Raw genomic sequence first — 18,325 nt, 5'->3', positions numbered from 1 at the left:
AAAAAAAAGCTTAATGGGGGAAATAAGTGCCCAAATTATATTTTTTGTGTCGAATAGGTGCCTACATTATTTTTTAGCCAATCCAGATGCCCAAAATTACAAAATGTTATCACTTTAGATGTCTGAGTCGTCAACGCCGTTAGTTTTACTGTTAAGTGACACATGTCACAATCTGATAATTTTAAAATATATTTTTAGTTTTTTTTAATATTATATTTATAAAAAATACGTAACTTTCCTTATATTATAAAACAGTCCCAAAATCCCAAATCCTAACTTTAATCTGCTACTGGCGCCCTTTCCAACCACTAACACTGCAGCCGGCGTAGTCATTGTCGTCATCCTAGTTATATGTCGTTGTAGTTGTCGTCGGTTCATTTTCGTAATCACGTGGGATTGCGATTTTCACCCAAGGGTTCGTGAGATTTAAAATGTTGATTTTTCGTCGATCGGGTTGTCAACTGGTCACGATTTCATAGGGATTTTGGTCACTAGGGGAAGAGGAGGTTGGGTGGAGCTTCTTTGACGGCAAAGGACAACGGTCGACATGGGTATAGGGGTTTAAATTAAGGTTTTAAAGTTTAGGGGTTATTTGTAAAATTTATATGTTTTCTTTTTTTAAAATTACCAAATTATGACACGTGTCACTTAACTGGAAAGTTAACGCTGTTAACAGCCCGTATACTTAAAGGGGTAACGTTAGACACCAGGATAGGCAAAAAAAATAATGTAGGCACCTATTTAACACAAGAAATATAGTTTGGGCACTTATTTGAAAATTAAGCCGGAAAAATACTAAATGGAATCTAATTTAAACTCTAATACTAAGATCTAATAAGGACATAATGGGTCGGGTCCACTCGAAAACAATGGCTCATTCATTTGGCTTGGTGGCCGGCTGGTTGCTAAAATTCCGTGCTGACAGCTCACCGACAACCGTACAATTTACGGAACTACAGTCGGGTCCGCCATTTCCACGACAGCAGATACACGGCGTCGTTTCGAGCAGCCTAACACTATATAAAATCTTTCTTTTGCTTCTTTCCCAATTCAGCGGCTAACAATTCAAAGAAACTGCTACTGATTGTTCCTTTCTTTCTTTTAAAGAAACAAATTTTCTCCATTTTTAAACATCGAGTCTCATCGTCTCCCTTCTTTCGTTTGAGTCAAAAACCTTTATAATCGAAATATTTTGCATTTAAAGTTTCTGCAGGAAAAAAAGGAAGAAAAAACAGTCTGGGTACTTTTGTTTTTCTTTCCTTCTTTCTGGTTTTTTAATTTTGATTTCGTGTCATTGAGAATCAATCGACAACTATGGTGTTCGAAAAGCAACCGATCGCGTCTTCATCGTCGAATAACCTCAAGTCTCCTTTGCCGAGAGAAGACACGCCTCTTATCGGTAAAGGGAAGCCTTTGTCGTCGAAATCCAAGACTTTTGCCAATGTTTTGATAGCCATAGTTGGTGCTGGGGTTTTGGGTTTGCCTTACGCCTTCAAGAGGACCGGATGGGCCATGGGTCTGCTCTTGCTTTTCTCCGTCGCAGGCTTGAGCACCTACTGCATGATGCTTTTGATTCACACCCGCCGGAAGCTCGAGTCTTTTGAAAATGGTTTTGCCAAGATTTCTTCTTTTGGCGATCTGGGTTACGCTGTTTGCGGCGCCTTCGGCAGGTTCGTTCTTGTTTTGGCTAGGTTTCTCGATTCTGTCTAGCTTTTGGGGTAAATTTCTTTTGAGATGTGAAACACTAAATTGATAATTAAATTGGGTTTAGGTACTAAAAGTAAGTTCCTGTTGGCATCTTAGGCTGTTGTTGATTATGTTATTTGGTAGATCAATGAAGTTTCTGCTTTATTGTTCTTGCCTGAGCCGAGGCTTTAGACTGTGTTCTTGTGGAAATTGTGATTAATTTGGCTAATTTTATGATTAAGAAACACAAATGACTTGTATGGTTTTCTAATTATCGGTTCCTCTTTCAACAGTTAAAACTAAAAAATGAACGACTGAATTCTTGTTGATCTATGCCTTATTCACCTGGGAAGTGGGAACCAGATTTAATAATCTTCCAACGAGGAACTGATTTTGTTTAATAATGGATCGACAGGTTTGTTGTCGACGTTCTTATTGTTCTCTCTCAAGCTGGATTCTGTGTTGGGTACCTTATATTCATCGCCAACACTCTGACCAATCTTTTCAACGGTCAAGTATCCGTGGCTTCGAGCTTAAGCTTGGGGATGTCGAGTTTTACGGCGAAGAGTTTGTATGTATGGGGATGTTTTCCTTTTCAATTGGGATTGAATTCTGTTCCGACTTTAACTCATTTAGCTCCATTGAGTATTTTTGCCGATGTCGTTGATCTTGGGGCAATAGCAGTGGTGTTGGTTGAGGATGTGCAACTTATGTTGAAGCGAAGCCATGAGGTTATCGCTTTCGGGGGTCTCTCCGTTTTCTTCTATGGCATGGGTGTGGCTGTATATTCTTTTGAAGGGATGGGTATGGTTTTTCCGATAGAATCCGAGATGAAGGATGCCACCAAGTTTGGCAAGATATTGGCACTTAGCATGGGTTTGATTTCTTTGATATATGGAGCATTCGGAGCGCTTGGTTATCTTGCGTTCGGTGCCGAAACCAAAGACATTATTACTGCCAACTTGGGGGCAGGTTGGATCAGCACTATGGTTCAGCTAGGCCTGTGCATCAACTTGTTCTTTACTTTCCCGTTGATGATGAACCCTGTTTATGAGATTGTAGAGAGGCGGTTTTGGGGAGGATGCTACTGCTTGTGGCTTAGATGGCTGCTGGTTTTGATTGTAAGTCTGGTAGCTTTGTTCATCCCGAATTTCGCCGATTTCTTGTCTTTGGTCGGAAGCAGCGTGTGCTGCAGCTTGGGGTTCGTATTGCCAGCTCTGTTTCATTTACTGGTGTTCAAGGAAGAGCTCGGGTGGAAAGGATGGACCGTGGACGTTGGGATCGTGACCTTGGGCATTGTTCTTGGAGTTTCGGGAACTTGGTCAGCTCTCGTGGAGATTTTCTCCGTCAAGGTGTAGTGGTACATCGGCCTTTAGTCCGCTTTCATGGAGGTTTTTTATCCGTGAAGGCGTGCAAGTGCAGTGTCGAAATGGAGGTGATGTTTTGAGCTTCTTCTCGATATACTGCCTGCTTATTTTCTTTAATCATGTATGTAAAGGACCGGCAATTCGACGCAAGTGTGAGTCGTCGATAGCCTAGTGTGGGACATTACTTGTGCTATTATCAGTTTATCACCATTACCTATTACATACGCTGTATGATATTACAACATCTATGTGCAATGCAGCTATTCAAGTTGCTTTCAAGATTGATACTTTGTTTTACCTAAAAGTCATCCCTTTTCGGTATTCAACGTTGCAAGCTATTTATTTATATAAAAAAAACGTCGCAAGCTATTTATAAACGTAATTACTTAGATATAATTATTCAAAGTCGAGATCCTTACAACAAAAATATTCTCTTTTACTGTTTAAATCATTTAATAATTTCTCTATTTCAAAAATATTTTAAATTCAGATGATTTTGATTACTCTCATCTTTAAAAACCCAAGAGAGGTTGAGTATCAGCGACAGTGTGTGTGCCTACATTTTCATTTGCAGCTGTCTTGATTCAACCCGCTTTGATAGGGTCTAATTTTTTTTAAAAAAAAATCGAATTTGAGTCAGGTCAATTTGTAAGGATAGAGTCGGAAGGGGTTGAGTTCGGATAGAAGGTGAAAAAACTATGACTTTACCCGACCCGAGAATAATAATATAATTTTCTTAAAAATATTATTATTATTTTTAATTAAATCGTTATTTTTTATCCTATTGATTCATATTTATACTCTAAAAATTTTACGGAACAGGCGGCGGCGGAGAGTATATCGGTCAAGTTATGAGAGATGGGAAAGGGAAGACTTGAATGGCAATAACGGAAGGAAATTTTTGGTGCAATGGGTATGGAACCCTGCTATCAAAGCTTGTGCTGGTCCCAATGCCATGGATTAATTTTCCTTTTAAAAAAAAAAAAATCAAGTTCTTCTCTTAAGAATGTTGATTTTTTAAAAACATTTTAATTGGTTTTTAGGGGGAAATAATAGTGTTATTCATACGTACTATTGGACCATGGTGTAGATTATACGTTTTCATTAAAATATTTTTCTATTAATAATATAATCTAGGATAAAATAAAAATGTATTAATGGGTTGAAATGAAAAATATAAAATTAAGATAAATTTAAGGAACTTCTAAAATTAAGACAAGAAGCTCGTCCTGTACTGGACGTTGGAATTACGACAAGTACAACAGTTTGGGATGCTATTAGATTAAAGAAAGCTATTGTCTCCTGGCAGAAAATTATCTGGTTTCCCATGCACATTCCTAAGCATAGTTTAATCTCTTGGATGACTTTGCTTGATAGACTTCCTACAAGAGAAAGACTCAACCGTATGGGACTAATCACTGACTGCAAATGTATTTTCTGTGATGATCCTTTGGAAACAAGGGATCATATTTTTCTGCTCTGTACTATGGCTACATCAATCTGGAAAAATATTTTTTCCCTCTCAGGACTTCACTTCTACCCTTGTCCGTGGGACACTTTTTGTGCAAGGGCTTCCACTACTTGGAAAGGCAAATCAATGCTAACTCTAATTTTGAAGCTATCTTTTAATACCACTATCTACTTACCGTGGGAAGAAAGAAACAGGCGAATGTTCCAGGGTAGATCCAAGAATGCTCAATAATTATTCCATGACATCAGAGATATAATTGGACTGCACTTAAGCAATAGAAAATTCAATAGCAATGATAATGTTAATATTACTCTTTTTAGGAATTGGAATATAGGGTGATATTTGTTTTTGTGTTGTTGATCACCGCTACTTAGCCCTGATTCTTTTGTATCTTGTTGCTGTACAGGTTGATTTTGGGTAATAAAATTTTAATTATTCAAAAAAAAATTAAGATAAATAACAAACTCTTTTCCTGAAAATATCAGCTGTAATACTTCTGTCTTTGGTCACAATAATATATATTTTATTTTTTATTTATATTGATTTAGAATTATTAAATGAGTGAAAATCTATGTATAAGATTAACAGTAAAAAATGAGAAAATATTTATTAAAATAAAATAAAATAAAGAGTTAATCATATTCATTTATTTTTATTTATCTGTAGATTTTAAGTCTGTATAAAATTAAATAATTTTATGTATAAATCTACAGACTTAAAATCTACAGATAAATAAAAATAAATGAATATAATTAACTCTTTATTTTTTTAATGAATATCTTCTCATTTTTACGTAAAATTATTTTTCTTCACTTGCCCTAATTTTACGTTAAATTATTTAATTTTATACAGACTTAAAATCTACAGACTTAAATGAAAGAGAGTATAACAGTCATTGTCGACGGGGCAAGTGAGTGGTGGAAACCCCTAAAAAGCCAAAACTTTAATCTAATCATCTGTGATCCACAACTCGAATTGGACGCTTTCTTTTTTTTTATTAGCCCTCATACAAATAGTATACATAGGATTGATTTACATTATGGGACTTCCTACCCCTAGACTTTATCCTCATAGGGACACGGATGAGAAATATAAATTAGGGTAAAAAAAATGGCTGTCCCTTGTTCCCATATGTAATGGGGTAAGAGGGAGGTAAGATAGTAGGCTGCCCCCAACACTAGGTTGAGAGCAACTTCCGTAGGAGACCTCCAAATTATGAAATGCCTTCCATAGGACTCGATCCCACGACCTCCAAAATTAGGGTAAGTTATGTATTTAATACTTAAATTATCATTTTTGATATGTTTTAGTATTTAATTTTTTTTCTTTCAAAATCATATTTTTTTTGGATAAGTAAGATTTAATTATCCAATAATAAAGTTCAACAAACAACAAATATCCCAAGAGGGAGAAAGAAACCCCTATTTACAACCAAAAAAAAAAACTTAATCAAGACCCCAATAGTCACAAAGATTAGAGTTTACATTATCAGATCTATTGATATCTTTACCACTAAGTTGAATATGAACAAGCTCTTTGACAGATTGGAGGATTTGGTCTGTTGTTTTTGAACCACTTTTGAAAATCCTTATGTTTCTTTCCTCCCAAATCAAGTAGTTAAAAGCATTCCAAACAATTCTTAGAATGATGGAAAGTAAGGATTTCCCCTTCCATTTTTGAACGGCACCATCAATTCTTGAATCCCAAGTACTGTAATTATCACGTATGCTGGAAAGGATCATGATAGAGCTCCAGATCGAAGACGCATAAGAACAGTAAAAAAATAAGTGATTTCTGGATTCAAGTTCTTCATTACATAGAATGCATAAACGATGATCCCCATTCTGAATAGTCTATCCCGAGTAGGAAGCCGATCAAGGAGAATCATCCAAGAAATCATACTATGTTTAGGAATATGAAGAGGAAACCAAAGAATTTTCTGCCAAGGAACCTTGTCTCTATATTCCCTTATTTCTTCCCATATGTCTTTCGTTTTAGAGAGTCCAGAATAAATAATAGGGAGGGCCTCTTCACTAAGCTTAAGAAGCTTTCTGATGCTCCAGCTAAAGGAATTACTAACATTGATTTCACTTAAATCTCTGTTTTTAATTTAAAGTTTTTTAAAAAAGATTGAAAATTTAGGTATTAAAACGGGCCAAAACTGATAATTTAGATACTAAACGCGTTAAGTTTTTAACGGTGAGATACCAAAATAAAAAAAAAAAAACTAAATTTTAAGTATGGGTTTGAAAAAATTAAAATTTTAATACTAAAACAAACCAAAACTAATAGTTTATGTATTAAATGTGTAGTTTATCTTATAAATTAGTTAAGTTTATGTATAAGATATTTAATCAATTATACTTTACTGAGTGCACTTTGGATGAAGTGCAGAGCATGCATGCAGGTTGCTTGGCTTTACGGGCTGCTAATCCCATAGACAGAAACAATGATAATGTCAGCGACTGAATCTAGAGTTCTAGAATTTTGTAACGGAATGTGTATGGATACGTTTTTTTATATTTATTAATTTGATTTGAATTTAATTATTATTATTTTATTATTTTGAGTAACTATAATGTAGCATCTGTTCCAAGATAAACTCTCAAACTTTTAACATTGAATGCTCACAATCCTGACATATATGGTACTCGAATTAAAGTCCTGAAAAAATTATTTTGAGTTTATTTAATTCATACTCAATTATTTAAATAATGAGAGGAAACAAGAGGTTGATCAAACTTGATATATATGATTGCAACATTGTTACAAACATTAGTTTAAGATTGAATTATTCAAGTAAGTTATCCTGGAACAACCGCCTGAACCATAAGAAATGAATGCTCTCGGAGGGATGGAACGGGTCGAAGAACACATGGCTTTTTCTGTCGGAGCAAGGAACACTGCTCGGGAGGCACGTACGCGATTGATCCCCCGCTACATCGATGCAACACGAATCATTTATGTTCGTGAATCCTACATTCAGCGACGTAGGTATAGTTTCATATTGAAGATTAAATTTATTGAACTTTAACGGGAGGAAATAAATTATTGTTGGGCATGCATGCATTGCTTACCGTATGCTGCGGGCTGAGCAAGAACGTCTTCAAACAATTTGTACATGTCAAACAGCACGAATGTGGATCCTTTCAAGGACTTGTTGAGTTTTCTCAGAATCTTATGGAGGCGTCCATTGAATAAAGCTGCTCTTTCATTCATATCTTCCAAAAATGAAGTGTCGTTCGTTTTTTGGTGAAGATTTACAGGCTGACAGCCGAATGGAAATGCGTTGTTCACAACGAATTTCCTTGCTCCTAGCTCATACATAGCCTGCATGAGAATCAAACATCGATCTTCGGAACTTAATCGAGGAAATTTTAAGAGAGTGATTTACCTCTAATCGACTGTACAACTCGTTCGATAAGAGCCGAGTGTATTTCTTCACGGAAAAGAACTCTTCTTGTAACTTTCCGAATTCCCAGTACAAGGCAAGGTCATTGCCCCCTATATGGACGAAGAACAATGACCTAGACATGTAGGAATCGAAGCTTTCGAGGCTATGGAATTGACCCTTCAAGTTCGAAACTGTCTGATTGAACAATTGTATCTGTTCATCGAAGCTCAAAACATGTCCCTGATGGAGCATTCAAATGAAAACGTCAATTAAACATGTACAGAAAAGGTGAATCTTGATGCCAAATGGAACAGAAAACTCACAAATATCGGTGTTAGAGACGAAGGCAAAGGCAATATCCCACCAGAAGAGGAACCGTAATTTAAACCAGTAGTGATCTTCCTCTGGGATCCAGATAATCCCATAACAGGAGGAGGAAACGGCAAGCCAACAACTTGAGCTGCAGGTAAAAAGAAATTAGATTCAAAAACAAGCATGGAAACACAGAAGATGTATAGCTAGCCGCTTCGTACCGATGAAATCGACGACGGTTCTTCCGTTAGTGGGACGTCCGGTCGCGACGCCTCCGAAATCGATTCCGTAGGGTGCGTAGTTGGCTTTGGATGGTGTGTCCAGATAGTTGTTGTTACCGGCATCGATAAATGAATCTCCGAAGACATAAAGAGCTGGTAGATTGATTGAACGATAGTCTAAACCCAGATATCTGCAGATTTCAGCCTGTGGGATGTTGAATGGCGGTACTGGCAACGGTGGTAGACGCTTGGAATCAGTATGAAATGAACCCAGGGGAAGAAGAAACAGGGCAAGAAAACAAAGAGAAACATAATTCATTGTATCCTTGAAGCAGAGGAGAAGAAGATACTTGTAATGTAGGATTCTGTGTTGTGTTTCTCCATTGCATAACTCACGTTGTTTATATAGACGTTCCTAGAGACGATAACATCCGTGAAGGTAAAATACACTCCAGTTCACTTAATTATGCATTCGGTAATAAATCGTTCACTTTTTTTCTAAACATTATAATTTAGCCACTTAATAAAATATTATTACAAACATGTCACTAACTGTTAAATATTAGACAGATACAAGCATGACCTGATATAATAATAGTTTTAGTCTCCAACACTTATGCATTCTATTAATTTCGTCCTAATTCAAAATAATTTAATAAATTTAACACTTCATATTTGAAAATTCTATCAATTCAGTCTATGTTCTTCTCTTAGAAATGTTATATTACTTTTTTAGATTCATAATAGTTTACCAATAACTTGCTAACGTTTTATGGCGAAATGCATTTATTCAGCTCTTGTTTTAATTCAATGGATTCATTTGGTTTGACAATGCTAAAAAAGATTAAATTGATGAAATTTTTAAATATGAATGATTAAATTTATTAAATTATTTTGAATCATGGTCACATTGATAGAAATATATAAGTTCTGGGACTAAAAATGTTATTATACAAAGTAACATTAGACATTAGATTGAGTTTTAACGATTGATGACGTATTTATAATAATATTTTAATTAAATAAGTAATTTATATATTTTTTTAAATAACTCATTTATTATCAGACATATAATTAAATGACTCAAAATTTATTTTAGCCAAAAAAAAAAACGATATTAATAAAATTAAGTTACTAGTTTATTGAAAAATATATATTTTCACCTTAAAAAATTATCTTGTAACTCTCAAAATTATTAATAATGAATGCTTTATTTATTAAAAAAACAATTTAGCTTTGTAAGATTTTAAATTTTGTTGATAGAAAATAACCTAAATTTGTTAATAAATTGTCTACATTAAACATTCTAAAGCAAAACGGCAAGCCAAATACTTGGCATAAATACAAAACGGCAAGCCAAGTTGTCGTAACCGGTTTTCGTCCGGGCACGAAATATTAAATTTTGCGGGGAAGTTGATGTGAATAAATGGTTTTGAAAATAATTTGGGAGTCGCCATCGGCCTTTTGGGTTAGGTAGGTCGAATACCTAAAAATTATCTTTTAACAGAGTTTTTAAGAAAACATCAGTTAAAAGATGAACTGATCTGCGTTTATAACCAAAAATTCGTTCTTTTTAATAATAAAAAGGGATTCGTGGTCGGTTACGTTTAGGGAAGGATTAGCACCCCTATAACGCCCAAAATTGGTACTTTTTAATTATAAATTGTCTCTATTATTAAAATTTAAAAATTCAAAAATATATTTAATTTTTAATCTTATTATTTCAAAAATATATTTATTTATTTAAAAATATCAGAAAAGAACTTCTAGGTGCCTTAAGACAGCTCTTTTCTTTGATATTGATAAATATTAATTTAAATAATATTGTTTAATTTTAAATTTTAAAATATCAGAATAGGACATCCAGTTATATTAAGACTGTCCTTTTCTTCGATATTAAAAATAAATATTTAAAAGTTACTATTTATTATATATATTTATGAATATATATAAAAATATTTAACAATATAATAAAAGAAAATTCTATTAAAATAATATATTTAAAAACAATAAAATAAATTAAAACATATAAAATAAATGACTAAATTACAGTAGAACTAAAATTAAAAATCTAATTCATAATTAATCAAAACTATAGGGATTAAATATGTTATTTTTTTTATTTTTTTATTTAGTGACTAAAATAAAATTATCTAAAATTCATATATTAGAATAAAATAAATTAAAAATATGAACTAGGGATTAAAATATTATTTATTAAAATTAAGGGATTAAATCTGTAATTTATCCTAAATATATTATTTTAATATAAAGGACTAAAATAAAAGAAATTAAAATTCGAAAACTGAATTAAAAATATTATAAATTCAATTTAGTGACTAAAATGTAAAGTTTACAAGTTCAGAGGACTGCGGACGGGGTTTAACTATTTTATAATTACGCGCATAGTCCTTCCCGAAACGACGTCGTTCGGGAAGGACTATATATGGTCCCAAACCGGCTGGCCCGAAGGGCCAGCTTTCATTTCTCATTTCCCTCTCTCTCTCTAAACTGAGAGAGTTTTAAAACTCTCTCGCCTCTCTCTAGAAGCCGGTCACCGGAGGGAAGCCGGTCACTGGTCGGCCACCGTGTGCCGCCGTGATTATCACCGCCGGCCACCGCATCCGGTGGCCGGAAATTTTTTTTTTATATTAATAGATAGATCGGACCGTCCTAAGGACGGTTCCGGTATTGTTTCCTCCTAAAAAGCTCCCAATCGGAGCGAATCTACAAAAGTACCTTCGGTGTTTCGAAGGTTCCGGTGAGATCCGGTGACGGTTGGGGCTCTCCGATGACAGGGTAAGCTTTTTCCTCTCTTCTCTCTTTTTTTTCTTGCTGCGTTGATGCTGACTGAGATCGTTGGTTTAGTTGTTGTTGTTTTCCTTTCTCTGTTTTTTTTTCGTTCTCTGTCTCTGTCTCTGTCTCTCCCTTTTTTTTTTCGCAGATGGGGTGGTGGCTTTTATAGCCACCACCGTTGTAGCTGTCGGACCGGTCCGAAGAAGGGCTCTCGGTGAGTCACCGGACTACCAGTGGTGACTCACCCCGTAGCTATGGCGTGGACGGCTGGTGTTCTAGCTTCTGGATTCTTCGGTTGGGACGTGGCAGCGACGGAGGCGGTGAGGAAACTGTCGGCAGCCGCGTGGAAGCTGGGGCGGCGCCGCGTGGCCCTAAGGTATCAAACCCTAGGGTTTCCCTCTGGAGCCATCTGGACCGTTGGATCGTGCCAGATCCAACGGTTGTGATGAGGCGGCTGGTTTAGATTAGGGTTAGGAAACCCTAACTGGAAACCCAAATGTTTAGGGTTTCTGGTTTGATTTGGACCGGTTATGGTTGGTTTGTAACTGGGCCGGTCTAATTGTAATTGGTATGTAATTATTATTTATATATATATGTTTAATATATATTAATAATAATAATAATAATAATAATAATAATAATAATAATAGTAATAATAATAATAATAATAATAATAATACTAATAATAATAATATGGATAAAAAATTAATATCTTCAGCTGCCCCTCTTTGCTAACACAAGAATAGGGCAAAGATGAAAATATAATAAAATTTTTATCCATTTGGCTTCACTTGATTATAATGGAGATATTGAATAAATTCTTCTCTTTCTTCAGATGAGTTCTTCTCATTATGAACTTTCTGCTGGGGATGATGATCCATCAAATGATGAATTCAAGCAAAAGATTGAACAAGTTCTTCTCATTATGAACTTCTTCTTTCTTCTTCAGATGACGAGTTCTTCTCATTATGAACTCTACCTGCAATGTTGATCCATCAAATGATGAATTCAAGCAAAAGATTGAACAAGTTCTTCTCATTATGAACTTCTTCTTCCTTCTTCAGATGACGAGTTCTTCTCATTATGAACTCTACTTGGCAAAGATAATCCATCAACTTGATGAATTCAGGCAAAAGATTGAACAAGTTCTTCTCATTATGAACTTCTTCTTCCTTCTTCAGATGACGAGTTCTTCTCATTATGAACTCTACATGGCAAAGATAATCCATCAACTTGATGAATTCAGAAAAAAGGTTGAACAAGTTCTTCTCATTATGAACTTCTTCTTCCTTCTTCAGATGACGAGTTCTTCTCATTATGAACTCTACATGGCAAAGATAATCCATCAACTTGATGAATTCTGAAAAAAGGTTGAACAAGTTCTTCTCATTATGAACTTCTTCTTCCTTCTTCAGATGACGAGTTCTTCTCATTATGAACTCTACATGTCAAAGATAATCCATCAACTTGATGAATTCAGAAAAAAGGTTGAACAAGTTCTTCTCATTATGAACTTCTTCTTCCTTCTTCAGATAAGTTCTTCTCATTATGAACTTTCTCTGGAAAAGACTGATCCATCAAATGATGGATTCGGGTAAAAGATTGAACAAATTCTTCTCATTATGAACTTCTTCTTCCTTCTTCAAATGAGTTCTTCTCATTATGAACCTTCTCTGGAAAAGATAATCCATCAATTTGATGAATTCCGGTAAAAGGTTGAACAAATTCTTCTCATTATGAACTTCTTCTTCCTTCTTCAGATGAGTTCTTCTCATTATGAACCTTCTCCGGCAATGATAATCCATCAAGTGATGAATTCAAACAAAAGGTTGAACAAATTCTTCTCATTATGAATTTCTTCTTCCTTCTTCAGATGAGTTCTTCTCATTATGAACCTTCTCTGGCAATGATAATCCATCAAGTGATGAATTCAAACAAAAGGTTGAACAAATTCTTCTCATTATGAATTTCTTCTTCCTTCTTCAGATGAGTTCTTCTCATTATGAACCTTCTCTGGCAATGATGATCCATCAGATGATGGATTTGAACAAAAAGTTGAACAAGTTCTTCTCATTATGAACTTCTTCTTCCTTCTTCAGATGAGTTCTTCTCATTATGAACTCTCTCTGGAAATGTTGATCCATTGAATGATGGATTTGAATCTTTGCTAAAATCCTTGAAATTCCTGTCAGAATTCAACATGGATAAAATGAATGAAAATGCACCTATTTTTGCAAATGTCTAAATATGATGCATGAATGTTTATGCAATCTTCATTTGACTTCAAAGTGGTGAACTCGGTTTTCCTCCACTTCATCATTTATTGCCAGGTTCACCTCTGGATATCAGTGTAGCAACTTATGCTATCAAGCTTGAATTTCTGAAGAACCATATGATCAACTTGTATCTTTATGTCTTCTTTGCTTTATGAAAGTCTCAGAAGAATTGTTTCGTTTGTGGAACTCTTATAGTAATCAGAACTATGACCTTGATGCCCCATTTTGTCTTGGATAAAACCAATTTTCTTTGCTTGGAGTTGTGCAGAAATTCGATAAAGCTTTCATCTTTGAAAAGAGAATCTGTCATCTTTAAAAAAGGAATCTACCATCTTTGAAGAGTGTAGATGTAGATATGCCTGACTCAGCGGGGATTAATTAGGAGAGTAAAGTCTGTTCTGATTTGACTCTTGAAACACATCATAAGGAGAATTTATCTCAATTCATTTCATGTCTCCATATTTAATTGGTTCCCGAACAAAGCAACTTGGACCATATAATATGTCTCCATATTTAACTAGTTTCTTGTGGTTAAAATTTCAGCTCTCCATTTGCGGAAAGAAAAAAAAATCTTCATCATATCTCATCTTATAATCTTGAAGTTGAAGAAGACAAACTTCATCTTGGATCAAAAATGGAAACCATATGATCACAACATTGGTTCAGCACCAGAATAACTGGTTCGTAAAACATTTGATAACATATTCTTCATCTCATGTGGTTTCAGCTTAGATGTAAAACACTTGACAACACATTCATCCTTTTCTGTGGGATGTAAAACATTTGACAACGCATTCATCCTTTTCTGTGGACTCTGCTTAGATTTCTCAATTATTAAAGCTCTTTGCCTAGTGTTCAAAGTTTTTGTATGATATCACAAGATCACTTGAGAACAAAACTCAGTGGGGATATAAGTGTAATGTTGGTATGACCAAAAAGTTGGTCAAATTCACGATATATGCTAGTATTGAGTTAAATTAAAGATACCAACTGATCTTGATATCATCTCGAGCAAGGGCAAGTGTGATATTGATCACGTTTTCTTCTGTAATGAGCATTGTAGGAATTAGAAACACACTCACTATAAGAGCTATGTATGGAAAGATATCCGTGGAATTCTTGCTGCTGGGGATGAAACACACATGATAAAACCCAAAATAGATGGAAACTCAATTCATCTTGGCTAGCAATGATGATCCCAAATAACAATGGGAATAACAGTAATATAAGTGAGAGTCGAGTCTCCCTTTTCAATGTCATCAAGCAAGCAAAAACTGACGTGAAAAACAGCTTCATAATCTCAATAGTATGGTTGAAACTATTTGCTAGGAATCTCAAAGAAATATTTTCAATTATCACCGACACACAGAAGGCCATATTCAATGCTGAGATCTTAAGGAACTGAACCCTGGATGGAGTAGTCTGCCTGGGGATCATCTTTATTCATGCAACCGTAATGTAGTTTATCAAAGAACACACTGTCATGTGACATACGGTTAAGAAGATTAGGTTTTTGAAAACATACTTGCTGAGTAAACATTTGTTCAACAACATGATCATAATGTAACTGCCTGATGAACGAAGCAATTATGTATAGTCAGTTCGACTGTCACTGTTTCACCATTTTCATTCTTCATATCTTTCTGTCTCATTGGAAATATTTTTTCAAGTCAATGATCTTGACACAGGATGATATGGGCCTTCAGCATGCCCCAACATAGGTAATACAAGCGTGCATAATGCATCGACATTCTTGATTCTGATTGAAATGGGCTTTCAGCATGCCCCAACATTTACTTCTTGTTAATCTGAGCCTTCAAAATGCCCCACATGGATCTGTCTGAAGGAATCTTTAAAATGCCCCAATATTTGCTGATACAGATGCTAAAAGTATGCTCAACATTACTTCTTGTTGAGATGAGCTTCCAAGAATGCCCAAATATTCATATTGTTGTGAGCCTTCAAAATGCCCCAATATTCTATTTCTGGTGGAAATGAGCCCTCAAGATGTCCCACATGAAACATTTCTGTCTGAAATGGGCTTTCGAGATGCCCCAATATTCTGCTTCTGATTTACTCTTAATGTCTGTTTGACTGGAATATCATGATCCTCATGAGGTCTAATTTTGACAATGCACTGTTGTAGGTACTTGTGGATTTATTCGTGCCCCAAATCTGTTTATCTTGAATGTTCTCATTATGGTGTCACTGAACAGCAGTGTTGTCAAGTAACTGGAGGAATTCTCTTTATGTTGTCACAAACTTTAGAAGTACTCAATCATTCTGACGGAAATGTCTGAGATATGTGTCTTCTGAATGAGGTGACCATTTTCTGAATCTAGAGGGATTTAATCAGATAGAGTAGTAAAAATAGCTTGGTAATCCGTTCCAGGCTGACACAGTGGCTTATCATCTTTCAGTGAAGGCCATCTCTGAAATATACTTTTCTGTGGGAGAGAAACCAATTTATGCAAACAGTAATATGATGCAATACAAGACTACATATACAGTGATACAGGCTCTTCAAAAATCCACACCCATGCAACATGTTGATTCTGATAACAACTCATCTGATTATGAAGCGATCTTTCAGGATGATTTAACAGATATTGATAGTTCTTCTGATATCTAGGAAATCATGAATTCTGATTCTGATGAGGAGAGTAAACTGTTATACTTGACAAAAATGAGATTCTCAGAGGTTGAGGCTTCAATAACCATGGAGAGATGTGGTTCAGATTCATCAATTGCAGAATTGACAGATTTTATATGTGCTGATCAAATGGCTAAGGTTACTGATGCACTTCTTATGGTAGAAGATAGGAAGCCATTATGCAATGATCCCAATTACAAGCAAAGGCGGAACTTGGGCTATGATTTGTGGAAAAGGAAGAAGCAGAGGAAGTTTGAAAAGAAGCTTCTTAATGAAGATGATCATGCAGTTCATCTTTCAATTCCAATGATCGGTTCTGGGGTTCCTACCGAATCAGATCAGATAACTCAAAGAACACTTTCAGAAGATGCTATTGGGTCTCCTTATTTCTACTATGAGCAAATTCATTTTTTAAATCCAATGATTGGTTTTGTAGTTCTTACCAAACCAGATCAGATAACTCAAAGAACACTTCCAGAAGATGCTATTGAGTCTTCTTATTTCTACTATGAGCACGTGGCACTTGCTCCAGTTAATGTTTGGACTGGAATATCACAGTACTTATTCGATGTATAGCCAGAATTTGTAGATTCGAAGCATTTTCATGCTGTTACACTGAAAAGGGCTATATTCATAATTCTGCCAATTGAGAACAGATTTTCTCTTATTCTGCTTCCTCCATGTGCTGATGCTTTTCCATTGACAAAGAAATGATGGCCTTCCTGGGATCCAAGAACAAAGTTGAACTGTTTATAAACATGTACAGGAAGTGTCAAATTGACAGAAATGATCTGTAAGGCTCTTGAAGCTTATGACAATGAGCCACCTTCGAGTGTCCAGAAGTATGTTCTTAATGAGTGCTGAAAATGGAATCTGGTATGGGTTGAAAAGAATAAAATTGTTCCACTTGAATCTGATGAGGTGGAAATGCTTCTAGGTTTCCCTAAAAACCATACACAAGGATCTGTATAGAGACATGTTCCATGGTGGTATCAATGTCCTGTCACTTTTCTCTGGGATCAATGATGCAGAAGTTGCCTTTTACTGTCTTGGCATACTTTTGAAAACAAATGTGCAAGAACTGAATGATGATCGGTTGGAGCAATTGATGAGTAGTTTTGTCGAATTCGACCTTGTTATAAGTGGCATCCAGCGTAACAACCTTACTGGAAGAAATAAACATCATTGTGATGGGCTTGAAGATTTTTGTTGGTGCATTTACTTGCAATGATTGCTACAACAAACTGTCTCTTCTGCTGCTTCAATATGTCCCACTCTTTTCGAATTATGGAACGGTTTAGTTGACAGTAAAATTTATCATCTTTAACTTTTGGAATCCTGTAACCAATGTTACCCTATATAAAAGGCCTATAAGGGTAGATTCTGTTCCAATATCTTATTCTGTGCCCTAAGTCCTCAAATTCAAATTCAGCAATCTTCTGAAGGACATAATGGGTATCATCTTGACAAAGAAAGTGATCGGCATAGAAGAAGTAGCAATGATGTATCAAGACTTGAGCCAGCATCACGGTATAACCAGAGTGCAGGTAGTGACTTGCTCATGGTTCTATAATGTAATCTTCTAGAGAACATGAATTGATGGTTGGAGAAAATAATCTGTCTGGTGATCCTTATTGCCCTCAGTATGAGATAAACGATCTTTCTTGATGAGCTGCTAATAATGTCATAGGAGAGTGTCACAAGTTCAATTCTCCAGACTTTCTGGCTTCTTGGACCACTTGCCTTCAAAAATGTGAAGTGCTTCATTATTCTGGCTTCGTTCATTCTTTTTCTACAACAGAGGTAGAATAAGCAACAATTGCTTTAAGGACCTTCCTCATTTGAGACTGTACTGTTTGAAAATGTTTTTTCTCCTTTCTTTATTGAAGAATGAAAGAATTTTGCAAAGTATTACCCCTTTCAGGTTCACAATATAATCGAATCATAAACAAGGAGTTTAATGAATATCAAATAAATCAACTACACTTTTAAATCATTCAAAAATCATAGTCCTATGGCAAGTGTCAAAATTATTGACTGATTTGAGGTGTAGGTTGATTTTGGTAAAGTAGGTTCTTTCAAGTTGTTTCAGTATGTCGCTTCGGGCTTCCACTAACTTGAAGAAATGGTTGTTATGCTCATCTTGTAG

The 18,325-nt window shown here is 35.2% G+C and overlaps 3 protein-coding genes across 3 annotated transcripts; 1 reads left to right on the top strand and 2 right to left on the bottom strand.

Annotated features, from left to right (window-relative positions):
• Positions 1–1,066: 1,066 nt before the first annotated feature.
• Positions 1,067–3,298, top strand: LOC120178014 (amino acid transporter AVT3B-like). Its single transcript, XM_039183988.1, has 2 exons — positions 1,067–1,670; positions 2,102–3,298. The coding sequence occupies exons 1-2, from the start codon at positions 1,315–1,317 to the stop codon at positions 3,042–3,044; spliced, it is 1,299 nt and encodes a 432-aa protein (XP_039039919.1). The 5' UTR covers positions 1,067–1,314; the 3' UTR covers positions 3,045–3,298.
• Positions 3,299–7,315: 4,017 nt separating this feature from the next.
• LOC120178022 (GDSL esterase/lipase 7-like) lies at positions 7,316–8,230 on the bottom strand. Its single transcript, XM_039183993.1, has 3 exons — positions 7,919–8,230; positions 7,602–7,854; positions 7,316–7,500 (listed from the first exon to the last, which is right to left on the bottom strand). Exons 1-3 carry the CDS (start codon positions 8,168–8,170, stop codon positions 7,316–7,318), a joined length of 690 nt encoding a protein of 229 aa, XP_039039924.1. The 5' UTR covers positions 8,171–8,230.
• Positions 8,188–8,777, bottom strand: LOC120178021 (GDSL esterase/lipase At2g03980-like). The gene is made up of 2 exons (XM_039183992.1): positions 8,452–8,777; positions 8,188–8,378 (listed from the first exon to the last, which is right to left on the bottom strand). Exons 1-2 carry the CDS (start codon positions 8,768–8,770, stop codon positions 8,188–8,190), a joined length of 510 nt encoding a protein of 169 aa, XP_039039923.1. The 5' UTR covers positions 8,771–8,777.
• Between the last annotated feature and the right edge of the window lie 9,548 nt (positions 8,778–18,325).

The sequence above is a fragment of the Hibiscus syriacus genome, unplaced genomic scaffold, assembly GCF_006381635.1.
Source record: "Hibiscus syriacus cultivar Baekdansim isolate YM2019G1 unplaced genomic scaffold, ASM638163v2 tig00112343_pilon, whole genome shotgun sequence".
NCBI lineage: Eukaryota > Viridiplantae > Streptophyta > Magnoliopsida > Malvales > Malvaceae > Hibiscus > Hibiscus syriacus.
The sequence above is the reverse complement of the archived record's forward strand: the minus strand, read 5'-3'. Positions and strand labels throughout refer to the sequence as shown.

Bases quoted from the DNA above. Each gene is read 5' to 3' on its own strand.
- LOC120178014 (XM_039183988.1), top strand. From the start codon at position 1,315: ATGGTGTTCGAAAAGCAACCGATCGCGTCTTCATCGTCGAATAACCTC. The intron at 1,671-2,101 runs GTTCGTTCTTGT...ATGGATCGACAG, and splicing joins GTTTGCGGCGCCTTCGGCAG to GTTTGTTGTCGACGTTCTTA.
- LOC120178022 (XM_039183993.1), bottom strand. From the start codon at position 8,170: ATGCTCCATCAGGGACATGTTTTGAGCTTCGATGAACAGATACAATTG. The intron at 7,855-7,918 runs GTAAATCACTCT...ATTCTCATGCAG, and splicing joins AGTTGTACAGTCGATTAGAG to GCTATGTATGAGCTAGGAGC. The intron at 7,501-7,601 runs GTAAGCAATGCA...CGCTGAATGTAG, and splicing joins TGCTCAGCCCGCAGCATACG to GATTCACGAACATAAATGAT.
- LOC120178021 (XM_039183992.1), bottom strand. From the start codon at position 8,770: ATGAATTATGTTTCTCTTTGTTTTCTTGCCCTGTTTCTTCTTCCCCTG. The intron at 8,379-8,451 runs GTACGAAGCGGC...TTTTACCTGCAG, and splicing joins AACCGTCGTCGATTTCATCG to CTCAAGTTGTTGGCTTGCCG.